Source organism: Canis lupus, chromosome 25 (assembly GCF_011100685.1).
Source record: "Canis lupus familiaris isolate Mischka breed German Shepherd chromosome 25, alternate assembly UU_Cfam_GSD_1.0, whole genome shotgun sequence".
Taxonomy (NCBI): Eukaryota; Metazoa; Chordata; class Mammalia; order Carnivora; family Canidae; genus Canis; species Canis lupus.
The window spans coordinates 41,964,578-41,977,776 of NC_049246.1; the positions used below are offsets into that span (position 1 = coordinate 41,964,578).

The 13,199-nt window shown below is 43.1% G+C and overlaps 1 protein-coding gene and 1 long non-coding RNA gene across 7 annotated transcripts in view; one reads left to right on the top strand and one right to left on the bottom strand.

Moving 5' to 3' along the window:
* Positions 1-13,199, bottom strand: part of DNER (delta/notch like EGF repeat containing) — a 313,381-nt gene that overhangs the window by 56,497 nt on the left and 243,685 nt on the right. Inside the window, exon 8 of the mRNA XM_038574064.1 lies at positions 7,522-7,746. Coding sequence (XP_038429992.1) covers positions 7,522-7,746 — 225 coding nt within the window. The remainder of the gene's footprint in view (positions 1-7,521; positions 7,747-13,199) is intronic.
* LOC119865958 overlaps positions 1-13,199 on the top strand; it is a 54,889-nt gene that overhangs the window by 5,492 nt on the left and 36,198 nt on the right. For 5 of the 6 annotated variants that reach the window (XR_005378780.1, XR_005378775.1, XR_005378777.1 and 2 more), the window contains exon 1: positions 4,908-5,055. The exons of the other annotated variant lie outside the window; for it this stretch is intronic. This is a non-coding gene — a long non-coding RNA (uncharacterized LOC119865958). Of the gene's footprint in view, positions 1-4,907; positions 5,056-13,199 lie in introns of those variants that run through there. 6 annotated transcript variants of the gene reach the window in all.

Here is a 13,199-nt window from a genome sequence, read left to right on the forward strand (position 1 = left end):
CTTTTCAACAATGGTTCAGCCACAAATGAGCTCTCTACTACCTGAATTTTAAGCAGAGCGGTGGGAGCTGAAGGAAGAGAAAGCCTCTATAATTAAAGGCCGGTTCATCAACACTTTCATACATACGGATTAGCTATTTAAAGTGAGGTTAAAAAAGCAGCCTTGTGGATAGATTTTTAGCATCAAGAATCTCATAAAAATTCCGTATGCTGCACCAGCAAGTGCCCTTCACTCATTACTGGTGTCCTTTCCCCCTTCTAGTACTCCCTCAGGTCACTAGCCTAGAGAAGGCAAATATCACTAATTCTCCCTGAATGCCCCCAAAATGAGAATCAAAACAAAATGGAGATGAAGTATGGCCATGTTAGGAGCTGTAGACCCCACTGGGGCAGACTCCTCAGCGTCCTGAGGTGTGGGAGGCTAAAGGCTCCTTCTGCACATTTTCCTGTTTCTCTGAGTTCCCCAGGTTGAAGCTGGTGGGGTACCTCTGTCTGCATTCTGAGCTTTCTCCACTGCATTCGGCTGACAACCAAACTTTGATGATTCCCCCTGTTGAATAGATCTTAAGGGTCCAACCTTTCATTCCCACTGCCACAGTTTCAAACCCTCACTTCCACTCGCCTGAGCTTCCTAACTCATCTGCTCTTATCATCTCTTCTTGACTGTAATTCTAGCTATCCGTAATATGTGATAATCTGTCATCCTACCAGAATCATCTTTCTTCCCCCCTTCTTCCTAGAATCACTCATTCTCCCTAGAAATCCCCCAGTTCTATTGGGATAATCTGCCTAAAACACAGATCAGTTCCCATATGATGCAAAATATCCCCCAAGCCTTCATTTTGTAAACTCAGCATCTAGATTCTCTCCAGCGTGCCCCAGTGAGCATTAAAGTTTTGCTGCTCATTACTGGGCCCCGTGCATCTCGTCCTGCAGCCAACTACACCTACTGTTCTTCACACGTCCCACCTTCTCCTCCTCCCACCTTCACCTTTTGTTCCAAAGTATCCTTCCCCCACATATAAATCCGCAATACTTCCCTGTCCAATGAGCTGGAAATTCTGAGCTCTTGTTAATTAAAAATTTCAACCGACTGAGCTTTCCATATTTTGAGCATTTCAGTTAAATCCAGGCAATGCTCTCCAACTGAGGGCTACCGGGGATCCACCTGTCAGGTTTATCCCTCATTGCAGCAAGGAGAACACATGTCATGGGAACCATGGGTGTCTCAGTAAAAGGGGGTTTGGTACTACTTACAGGATATGAACTCCAACTGGATTATCTGGGGAGGGTCCACTGTAGAGTGGGTGTCAGAAAGCAGGAGCCATTCTATACATGAGTATCTCAATAAATCGTGTCTACACCAAGGACAAGCTAGCTACAAGGCTGTAACTGGTAAAGAAGCAGCTGCCCTCAATTTATTTGTGAGAGAAGGGGAATTTTGTGGGTTGCAGGGTGGTATTTTGTGGGTTGCAGGGTGATCTTGTTTTTGTCTGTACTTAGAATTCTTAAATGGTCTTGTCTGTCTTGCTTTATTATGGCCTATGAGTGACCATGTCTGATGTCACTTCCTGTGGGATTGTTCATATCCCCATGTCCAGCAAGAGATAGAGTGGCCCAGCTGTGAGCATCGGACCAGTTCCTAACGCCTCCAACGAGCTCCCACATATCAGTATTTGCTCTTGTCTTTCTCAGCTCTTACTGCCATCATGATGTCAATGTAGAGATCGAAATTTTTTCCTTAGGTACAGCACAGATTATGAAGAGTTACTATAGCTGTTAGCTAGGTAGACAGGATGTTACTTGGGATCCCAATGGTGAGGGCAGATATTAGGATTTGAAATAGAACAAAAGTTGGGCATGGTTAACAGGTTTGAATGTGGGGAAAGGAGATATAATATATTCTATGCAATCTATAATTCTTAGGAAAACTGTGATATGTAGACCCGGAACCCCTTAGAGCTTATCAAACACAAGAATTGTCTCCATCTTAGTGAACCTAATAAAGTTTTCTGGTTCATGAAAGATGAAAGTTGTCCACTGCGCTTATCCAAGAATCTAAATGCAATTAAGCATTTATTAGCAAGCCAAAATGTCTTCATACCTTGTAAGTGTGCTTTTTTTCTTTATGGCTGTTGAATTGCTACTAAAATACTAAGCAGTAAGTCTTATCTTAGATTATGTTTCCAGAAGACACTATCAGAGTGTTGGCATTGCCAAGTCTGAGTCTGAAGGAAACAATGCCAGTGGCCTTTCAGGCCACAGAGACCAGAGATGCAGCCCACACATAAGGCCTTATATGTAAAAAGCAGAAAAAGCAATATCTGAAGTTCCTATAGTTTCCTTTTTTTAAAAAAAAAAGATTTTATTTATTTATTCATGATAGACATAGAGAGAGAGGCAGAGACACAGGCAGAGGGAGAAGCAGGCTCCATGCCAGGAGCCCAACGTGGGACTTGATCCCGGGACTCCAAGACTGCACCCTGGGCCAAAGGCAGGCGCCAAACCACTGAGCCACCCAGGGATCCCCTTTCATAGTTTCCTTAAAAAAAAAAAAAAAAAAAAAAAAAAATTTATTTGGAAAAAGTAAACTTTCTCTCTTTCATAGTCTGGATGATCTAAATGAGTTACCGATCCAACGTTGAGAAGAATCAGCAGAGATGTATGACTGACAACTTGCCCCATGTCTATCTAGTCAGTGACAATCAATGAGCATCTAAGGTGACTCCCAAAGACAAAAAACTGATCTGTGCATATCCATGTAAAAATCCTCTAATGCCTTATATTTTAAATTCTTTTTTTTAAAGATTTTATTTATTTAGTCATGAGAGACAGACAGAGAGAGAAAGAGAGAGAGAGAGAGGCAGAGACACAGGCAGAGGGAGAAGCAGGCTCTACTCAGGGAGCCTGACACAGGACTCGATCCCGGGTCTCCAGGATCAGGCCCTGGGCTGAAGGCAGCACTAAACCGCTGAGCCACCCGGGCTGCCCTTTTTTTTTTTTTCTTTTTAAGATTTAAATTCTTTAAATAGGAACTTAAGGCACATTCTACAATGGCACGGTTAATTCAATTCAACAAGCAAAGTCAGAGTAATGACTCAATTGCATTAAGCAGGGGCCAAGACCGGTGAACTCAGGCAAACTGTCTCCAATCAGGGATTCCTTCCAGTATTGGTTATCGTCCAAATGGCATCTACAGATGCCACCATTGTACTGAGAGTCCCTGAAACACCATGGCTCCCACCTGCGAGGACAATGGCACGCTCCCAGCCAGCTCCCCGCACTGTGGCACTTCCTTCCTCCAAGGCTTGCAGGGCTCCAAGTTCTCCCTTTCTTGAGTCTTGGGGAGATTTCAATTTGCAATTTTTTTTTTGGAGTATTTGTGGCCTATCACTTAACACTGTCACCAAAAGATAATATTTCAGTGATTACTCAGTGCTGACATTTTATTATTTAATATTAAAATCCCATCAGAAATCCCTAGCCTGATAAGCTAAAAATGAGGTTTGAAAATAAAGCACCTGGCAAATCTGATTTGCAGTCATCCAAATGGCATTTTGTCAGATGGGAACTAATTATCAACCTGACATGATTTCAATCTGCTGTCATTTTACAAAACGGGATCAGTTTGCTCTCTATAAAGATGATCAGGCTTGCCGCTTTTCAGCAAGACACCCAATTTCACCTATTCTCATGAGATTCTTCTATTATGCAAACTAGTGGTAAAGCAATTACATGCTCCAAAAGATTAAGACCAAAAATTTCACATTCAGAGAATTGTCATTTTCACCTCTTAAAATGTAAATTCTTGCCAGATGTTAAGATGCCTTTTTTACTTCACACAATGTCACCTAATGATCTGGGGAAGGTTGAACCCCTCTGCAAGCAATTTTATCTCCCAAGTTCGAGGAGAGAACTCTGACAATACTCCAAGGCTCTACCCCGGGGAGGCCACCTAATAAATGAAGGAATCATGGAAGGGAGAACATGTTTCTTCAGGTTTTTCAAGGCCACATAGTGACTGGACATTGGCTATTACCAAGCTAAATGCTCCAACTGGCCAGGAATGAAGGTGGAGTAGAGACCAGCAGGAGGAGAGAATAATATTTAAACAGAGATAGTCAACCCTTCTGCAGCTTAAGAAGAAATGCTGGAATGTCCACGGATGGAAAGAAAGGGGAATAGCTCTTATTACTCCATGCCAGGAAACGTGCCACGTGCTTGTCACACACAGCAGACCACGGTCAGCAACTTGTCCCCATCTAGGCCGTGACATCAACTGCTGTTGAACTGATGAACACCTAAGATGTTATTCATAAAAATAAAAACTGAGGTCCAGAGAAGTCCTCCTGTAACTTTCGTATGGAGACAGTCAATGGGAGGGGATCTCACAGATAGGATCTCACCTCCCAGTGTGGAAAGATGAAGAGTAGGAAATATATTTTCTATTTAGGACTCATATAAGCCTGCTCTAACATATTGATGAACTCTACTTCATAGTATTAAACATTTTAATAACAGTAAGCACACAAAGTAACATTTACCTTCAATAACTACGTTCCATTTAAAGTTTTAAAAATAAGCTAACTAATGGGATGCCTGGGTGGCTCAGCAGTTGAACGTCTGCCTTCAGCTCAGGGCATGATCCGGGGGTCCTGGGATCCAGTCCCCCATTAGGCTCTCTGCAGGGAGCCTGCTTCTCCCTCTCCCTTTCCCTCTGTCTCTGCCTCTCTCTCTCTCTCTCTCTCATGAATAAATAAAGAAACTCTTTCAAAAATAAATAAAGATAAAATAAGCCAACTAAATAGAAAGAAAAAGTTAATATGATTAAGAAAGGAAATCTGAGAAGAGGAAGAGAAAACGAAGCTCCCTTCTGGTCTTTGTGATATTGGATTTTTCTTTCAGTGGGGCTTCACTGGAGGAAGCACAACTCTCAGGAGTCTAGTAACAGAGTATGGTGGAAGTTCCTGACAGCACGATTTTGCTTCCAATGGCTGCCGAGGGGAATCATGCCATGCGTTACTATGATGTGCAAAGCGTGGGGAGCAGTGTACTTGTGAGTCATGATATGAGTGAGACTGCGTTCTCCCCAGCACAACTGTAGAGCTTGTTGCATTTGCAAACACAGTGGTCTCAGTGCTCTGCATTCCCAACAGGCAAGGGTACCATGTCCTTAGCACATCCAGCTCCATGACACACACACTGCCATGTGCATGGAAGAAAACTGGCCCTCCAGTGGGGAAGCCATTCCCATTTCCACCATGGCTCTGACAGGGGAGTATGGATGTAAGCACAGGAAAGTATCTCGTGGCATAGAGAGGTGTAGAAACTTCTTCACCTCAAGGTTTAATGGGAAACCCAAAAATGTTACTGTGATAGTTAATTTCATGTGTCAACTTGGCTAAGCCATGGCACCCAAATATTTTGTCAAATTCTAGTCTACATGTTGCTGTGAAGGTACTTTTTAGATGAGATTAATTGTTAAAGCAGTAGACTTTGAGTAAAGTGATGTGGGTTGGGCCACACTGCAGGCTCCCTGCAGAGAGCCTAATGGGGGACTGGATCCCAGGACCCCAGGATCATGCCCTGAGCTGAAGGCAGATGCTCAACTGCTGAGCCACCCAGGCATCCCATTAGTTAGCCTCCAAAATGTGGGTGGGCCTCATCCAATCAAAGGCAAATGTTGAGATTTCTTAAGAAAGAATTCAGGCTCAAAACTGTAACTCAGAAACCCTCCCTGAGTTTCCAGGCTGCCATCTTGCACCATAGATTGAGAACTGGCCAGTTCTCACAATTACATGAGCCAATTCCTTAAAATCAATCTCTTCCAAAATTTCTCTCTTTCTCCCTTCATATATATTTCTTTTATTTTTTGGATTTTATTTATTTAATTCAGAAAGAGAGCAAGTGAGAACATGAGCAGGGGGAGGGGCAAAGGGAGAGAGACAAGCAGACTCTGTGCTGAGCTCAGGGCCTGACATGGGGGCTCAATCTCATGACCCTGAGATCATGACCTGAGCTGAAATCAAGAGTCAGAAGCTAAACTAACTGAGCCACCCAGCACCCCTCCATATATATATTTCTTTGTCTGTTATATATATGTCATCATTATATATATCATACATATATATATAATGTCATCATATAAATGTCAATCCCATGATTGCTTAGAAAACCAGAGAATTAAGAGTCTACATGAAAAGATTCTTCAATACCCCTCAATGCTTAGTTGCATTTCCTAACTCCTTCATTGATTCATGAGTATGAGATATGTCCCTTGAAAGTTCTGGGCAGTGGAACCACAGCACCCAGGCTGGCATCTGCATTCAGTCCCCTGCTGGGCATGTGGCCACAGGGACACGACTGAAGCAAGTATGATGTAATTCATAAATGTGGCTCAACACTATCTACCTTGCACAAGGGGGCACTGAAAGAACCAGAGATGTGAAGCTCAAAATCTAGAAAGATCCATGCTCACTGAATGCTGGTTTTGGGCCATCATGGTTACACAAAGATCACTGATAAAATATACTTCCTCCTACCCCCCAGTGAGGAGAAAGACAATTAATATAATGTTTTAAAGCCCAGGCAAGTGATCTCAACAGTGACTGTTGGAATTCAGAGAGAGGAAATCATATTTGGCCCAGAAGGAGAAGTTTGCAGGTGACACTGGGTGACAGGGGAAGGCACTGAGCGAGCAGAATTGGGATTCAAGCAAAACCAGGGAACAGGCCTCCACACTGATGGGTCAGGCACATGTGGAGGAGGATTCGCATTTCAAAGTATTCTGAAGACCTAGCTTGCCTGAGTATGGAGACACCTATGGAGACACCGGCAGAACAGAAGACACCAGAAAGAGCCACCTGTGTGCTTCTTTTTTAGGACCACAGAGGTAGGTTGTGCAGACACAGATTTTGACTAGGAATCCCTCTTGTCTCTGAGTCCCACAATTTACACAATTAAAAAAGAAATCAGTAAAATGCAGATGATCTTTGGAAAGTGAATGCCGGAACTTCTGAACATTTGCGGAGGGAGTCACAGGTCCTATAACACACTGTGCACAGAGCAAGAATTTCAATAGATGAGAAAATTCAAAATGGATTGCGTCTTGCTTTTTATGCCCAATAAATGGAAAAACATACTCCATTAACCTACCAACACGGTATTAAAAGATACGCAATCCAGTAAGAGCTCTGAAATGACCTCCAGTAAATCGTTAAAAAACAATTAAGCTGTTAGGAGATGAAGCCTGTTTTTCATTTTCTTATTTTGCTTACTTGCATTTTTCTTATTTTTTCACAATGACGGTCAACTGCTCATGAAGGGGGGCATAAGGGTGTTTTCAAACCCCAGCCACGAGTCAGTCTAAAGACAAAGTGGGTCATGCATGAGTGGTGTGCACTTACATGGACAAGTGAATGCATTCCAGGAGCAAACATCTGCTTGGATGCAAAAGAGAAGTTATAAGATGGGGGTGGGGGTGGGGGTGGAGCAAGGATTTGCATTCCACGATGGTACCAACCTGGATCACAGAGGCATTTGTAGCTGGTGCCCACGCTGCGGCAGGTGCCATGGGCGCAGGGGCTGAGCGCGCAGAAGTCCACCAGCTGGGCACACGCCGGCCCCGTGAAACCTGCGCTGCAGCGGCAGCTGAAGTGCACACCGTCCGCGTGGCAGGTGCCGTTGTTCTGGCACGGGGATGAGGCGCACGGGTCCACCTTTTCTTCGCAGGCCGAGCCGAAGTATCCTGCCCAAAAACACAGACAGGGGGATGGGTGAAAAAGCAATTAAACCGTGTTCACATGTCTTGCTAATAAACCGGGTCCATAGTTCTTAAATGTTCCCCATGGTGAAGCGATCAATTCACCGAACAGTTTCCAGGTAGTGACAACCCAACGATATGGGTAAGGCAGGTCTTCTTAGCTTTGGGACCCGGGGGTTAAAATATGAAGCTCTGTGCTTCCAATCTGCTGCAATGTAAGATATAGATCTACTTAGATGGACAGACATCCAAGGACCAGAATATATTTATAGGTATACAGGTGCATGTGCATGTGTGTATGTAGTCTAGAAAGATGCCAAAAATAATGGTGATTACCAGGAAGGTGGGATTGGGGTCAGTGGAGGGCTCTGTCCTCTTATTTTATACACATTGCTGGGGGGGGGGAAGGTATTCCTTACCTTTGCTTTGAAAGATATATAATCCTGAATTTAAAAAATAAATCCCATATAAATAGGAAACAATGACAAAATCTCCCACCCGTATCCCTTACACCCCATTCTTCTCTCTAGAAGCAGCCACTCTTAGCAGTTGCTTGAATATATATATTTTTAAGGTGGTTACTATAATGAATGAACTATGGTGTGTTCATATAATGGAATACTATTCAGCAATAAAAGGGAAGCTAAGTTCTGACTCGTGCTACAATGTGGATACATCTTGAAAAATAATGTTAGCTGAAAGAAAGCAGTTGAAAACCAACACATATTATGTGAGTCCACTTATAAGAAATGTCCAGGGGCACCTGGGTGGCTCAGTCAGTTAAGTGTCTGCGTTCGGCTCAGGTCATGATCCCACAGTCCTGGGGTCAAGCCCCGCATCAGGCTCCCTGCTCAGTGGGGAGGCTGCTGCTTCTTCTCTCTCTCTGCCTGTGCATGCGTGCACACACTGTCTCTCTCTCTCTCTCTCTGTCAAATAAATAAATAAATAAATAAATAAATAAATAAATAAGAAAGAAAGAAAGAAGAAAGAAAGAAAGGAAGGAAGGAAGGAAGGAAGGAAGGAAGGAAGGAAGGAAGGAAGGAAGGAAGGAAGGAAGAAAGAAAGAAAGAAAGAAAGAAAGAAAGAAAGAAAGAAAGAAAGAAAGAAAGAAAGAAAGAAAAAGAAAGGAAAGAAATGTCCAGAAAAAGCAAATCTATAGATATAGAAAATAGATTGGTGCTTGTCTGAGGCTGAGTAGGAAGAGGGACTGACCTTGAATGGCCTATAGGTTTGTGTATCCATGTAGGGACTTCAAATGCTTTAGTAAAACCTATTCTTTTCACAGTGTAAGAGCAGCTTGAAAATTAATTGAAGATGGTTAGAAACAAAGTTAAATAATTTTACTAATAGACAGTTTTTATTCCAATATTCTCTTCCACTTTTCTTGTCTACATTTTTTTTAAAGATTCTATTTATTTATTTGAGAGAGAGACAGAGAGAGAGCATAACAACTCGAACTGGGTAGGGTGAGGGGAGCATAAGCAGAGAGAGAAGCAGACTCCCTGCTGAGCAGGGAGCCTGATGGGGGATTCGATCCCAGGACCCTGGGATCATGACCTGAGCTGAAGGTAGATGATTAAGTGACTGAGCTACTCAGGCGCCCCTTTTTGCCTACATTTAAGTTTGTATTTACCCATCTTCACATAGAACTCCTGGCAATATTGGCAATCTCTGTTGTTACTGTTAAGGACACAGTGAATATATAAAACAAACAAAAATAGCTCCCAGACTTCATTATCTGAAGCATCCCTCATAAATTGGCATAATCAACTTGGTATTTTTCCATACAGAAATAGAAAACTTTTTCAAAATCCAATCCTATTCAACATTTTATAAAGTTCCTGGTAGTGTTTAAATGTTAGAAATCGTACTAAAAATGTCTCACATCAGTTTTAATAACACTTGAATTCTCCAAAGAGTCCCTTCACAGCCTAGAGTGAAATATAATTCCATCTTTCACGAGATGTGTCCCATTTTACTTCAACTGAAAAGGAGATACTTCAATACTTATCACCATAGGACAAACACCGACCAAAGCAAGCCCCCACCTCTCTAATCTGCTGCCTCATCCAGAAAACAGCTGAAATTATTTTCTTCAGAAAGTCATTGTGATTTCTAAAAAGATACGTAGCAAAATGCCTGAAAGAGCTCCTGTTCCAATGCTGAATAAATGAATTAAATAAAAATGGTAAGAATAACAACAATAGTGGACATCTCCGGGGGGCTGATGTGCACCAGGTGATTCTAAGCCTTATTATTTCCCTGTAATTTGCATTATTTCCCTGTAATTGTATGGTGAAAGAACACTTAGTAGTTCTACTTAACAGAGGAGACAGTGGTGACACAGAAACATCAAGTAGCCTGTTGAAGTGTACGTAGCTAGTAGACGGCAGAGCTCAATGCAAAGCCCAAGCTCTTAATACTCTACAATGCTGCACGGAAGAGAAGTCAGTGTTGGGCCACTAGAGGTGTTAAGATGTATAAACACAAGCAGAACTCATGTTTCTATCTGGTTTGTATCTGGGTAGAAAAAGAAAGAGGAGATTCATCAATCAAGTCAAATTTGTAAACAAATACAAATTTTAGAATGGCAATCACTCTAGATCCATGTTGATAGACTCCATGACAAATATTCACATAAAACACATAGAATATTCCAAGTGGAGAGAAAGATGAGTAAATAGGCAAGGAGATGTGAAGGGTCATGCCTGGGGAGAGCCACTATTTCAAGAAGGTCAAGGGTAGGGTGAAAAGTGAACATAAGTGAGGGCCCTGGTCAGAGGCCAGATGGAGAACAGTCTTGTACGCCTCAGTAACGAGTCTGCATCTCATTCTGAAGCCACGGGACATCATCTATTCGTGTGTTTTTGATATTCCTAATTGCAAGCAGTGTGGAGAGTGAATTAGTGGCAATCAAGACCGGAAACTGGAAACCAGGTGTTGACTAGCATAATTGGGGTGAGAGGTGATGAGGAACAATTTGTGGCACTCGGGATGAAGAATGTGAGACGGACGGTAAATGATTTCACAAATGACACTATCCGTTCAGGGACCAATGAGACGGCGGAAGAATGAAAGGGAGGGGAGACCCTAGGGACACAAGGTAACAGAAGCCTTAAACTCAAATGCCAGCAGGAGTCAGGCAGGCAGTGTTGACGACAGAAGTGGGCCGGTCGTAAGACAGCAGGGTGTGGCAGGGACTGTGCCAACTGGAGAATGCATGCCCTCGGAGTGCCTTCCAAAGGGGGTGCTGCTACTCACCTGCAGCCAACTGCTGCCACCTAGAAGGCAGAGCCTGTTGCCAGCTCTTCTGAATTTTCAAGAAATATCTGAAACCTAGATTCTTGTTTGAACCCCTCCTCTTTTAAAATGTTGATGAGTCATTTCTCTGGGAAATAAAACATGTCTGTGGGCCCTGGACATACCTTCTCTGTGTGACTTAGTGTGAGGCACAGGCTTGGGAGCCAAAGGGAACTGGGCTTGAACACCATGTCTGCCCATGAGTAACTGTGAGTCCTTGGGCAAGTCCTTAATCATCTTGACCTTACGTCTCTGCATTCATAGAATGGGCATGATGATGCTGACAACATATGGTTTTTACGAAACTTAAATGAAAACCTCTGCAAACTATTTGGCACAGTGACTGGCAAATAACAAGTGTTCGGTAAGAAGCAGCTATTATTGTGGTTTCCCAGACTGGGGTACAGTGTGGATGGTTTTGTTACCAACTGCAATGGTAAACAGAGAAGGAGATTCCCAGCGAAGAATGATGAGCTCGGCTTTGTGCATGTTGACTTGAGGTACTTTTTTTAAATAAAGATTTTATTTGTTTGAGAGAGAGAAGGAGAGAGAGCACAGGCAGTGGGGAAGAGCAGAAGAGGGAGAAGACGACTCCTCACTGAGCAGGGAGCCCGACATGGGGCTCGATCCCATGACCCTGAGATCATGACTAGAGCCAAAAGCATATGCTTATCTGACTAAGCCACCCAGGTGCCCTGAGTTGAGGTGTTTTTGTGGTTGTTTAGGAGTCAGTTAACTCTGCATATCTAGTGTTCAGGAAAGAGGTATGAAGTAGAGGACACAGACTGGGGGTCAAACACATATGGATGGGAATCAAATTCATAGGTGTGGATGCTAACCCTTGAGGCAAGTACCCGATGGTGATGGCACCCTGATCTCAGATTTCTCAGCCTCCATTCCTGTGGGAAATAAATTAAGCCAACCATCTATGGCATTCTGTCATAGAAGCCCAAGCTAAGACTTGTTTTGACCAGCAAATTCTATTTCCATTACCCAAGCAATTGTTATCTTATTAATGTGACATCCTTCTAAAGGACTCACACCACCTGTAGCCACCTTTTAAATGACCTTCCAAAGAGAGAAAGGGACAAAGTTTTATAACACAAAGAAGGCAGAGCCAGAAAAACCAAAGTTTGGATCTTCTTACTAGCTGTGTGACCTTCGGCAAAGTACTTAATCCTTTTGTGCTTTAATTTTCTTGCATGCAAAATTAGGACAATGTCTGCCATGTAGGATCAAACAAGAAGGCAGCTGGTGCTCAATAAATGTTGGATTCTCCTTCCTTTAAGCAGTGGTTCTGGGGAAATTCCAGGTTTCCTGTACACCCAGAGTTAGGGGTTATGGCAACGGGAGAAAGGTTGGCTTATCAGCCAATCTCTGGAACATAATCAAATTTCACGTGTGCGTGGATCCTTCATGGCAGAGTCCCTGGATATATCTAAGAGGGAGTGTTTCAGAATCAGGTGGTGCCCACACACTCTTCTCCAAACCCATGCCCTTTTATTGGGCCATCCAGTGAGGCTGACAAATGGAGTTGGGGTCCTAGAGCAAACAGTGGTGGGAAGAGGTGATAGGCAGGCATCTCTGGCAGCATTTCTACACAGCTGAAAAAAACAGCAGTGTCTGTTAATGGCAAACACTTGTCCATACCAAGCATTGTTCCAAGTGTTCTGGTTATATTAACTCATTTAACCCTAGTGTCAGTTCTATGAGCTAAGTACTATTATTTCCTTTTCAGATGGGTAAACAGAGGCTCAGAAAGATCAAGTCACTTGCCCAAGATTACACAGCTAGTACATGGCAGGGGTGGAGTTTGAACACAGGCAGTCTGACTCCCAATTTCAGGCTTCTAACCAGTACTTTTTGCCACAACACTTGACGTTTGGGGCATAGTAGAAGCGCCAAGAATGTGAAAACAGGTAATCCAGGATCTGTCAGAGTTCTGTCCCTTGCTGGCCATGTGTAGCAGAAAGGGTTTGTCATCTCTGATCTCTCTCTCCTCTGTTTTCACTGCAGTAGGACATCTGGTCACCTAGCTACACAGAATAATGGCTACATGTGCAAGTCTCCTTTATAGCTAGATGTAAACCTACAACTACATTCTGGATCATGGGATATAAATGGAAATCTCTTGAGGT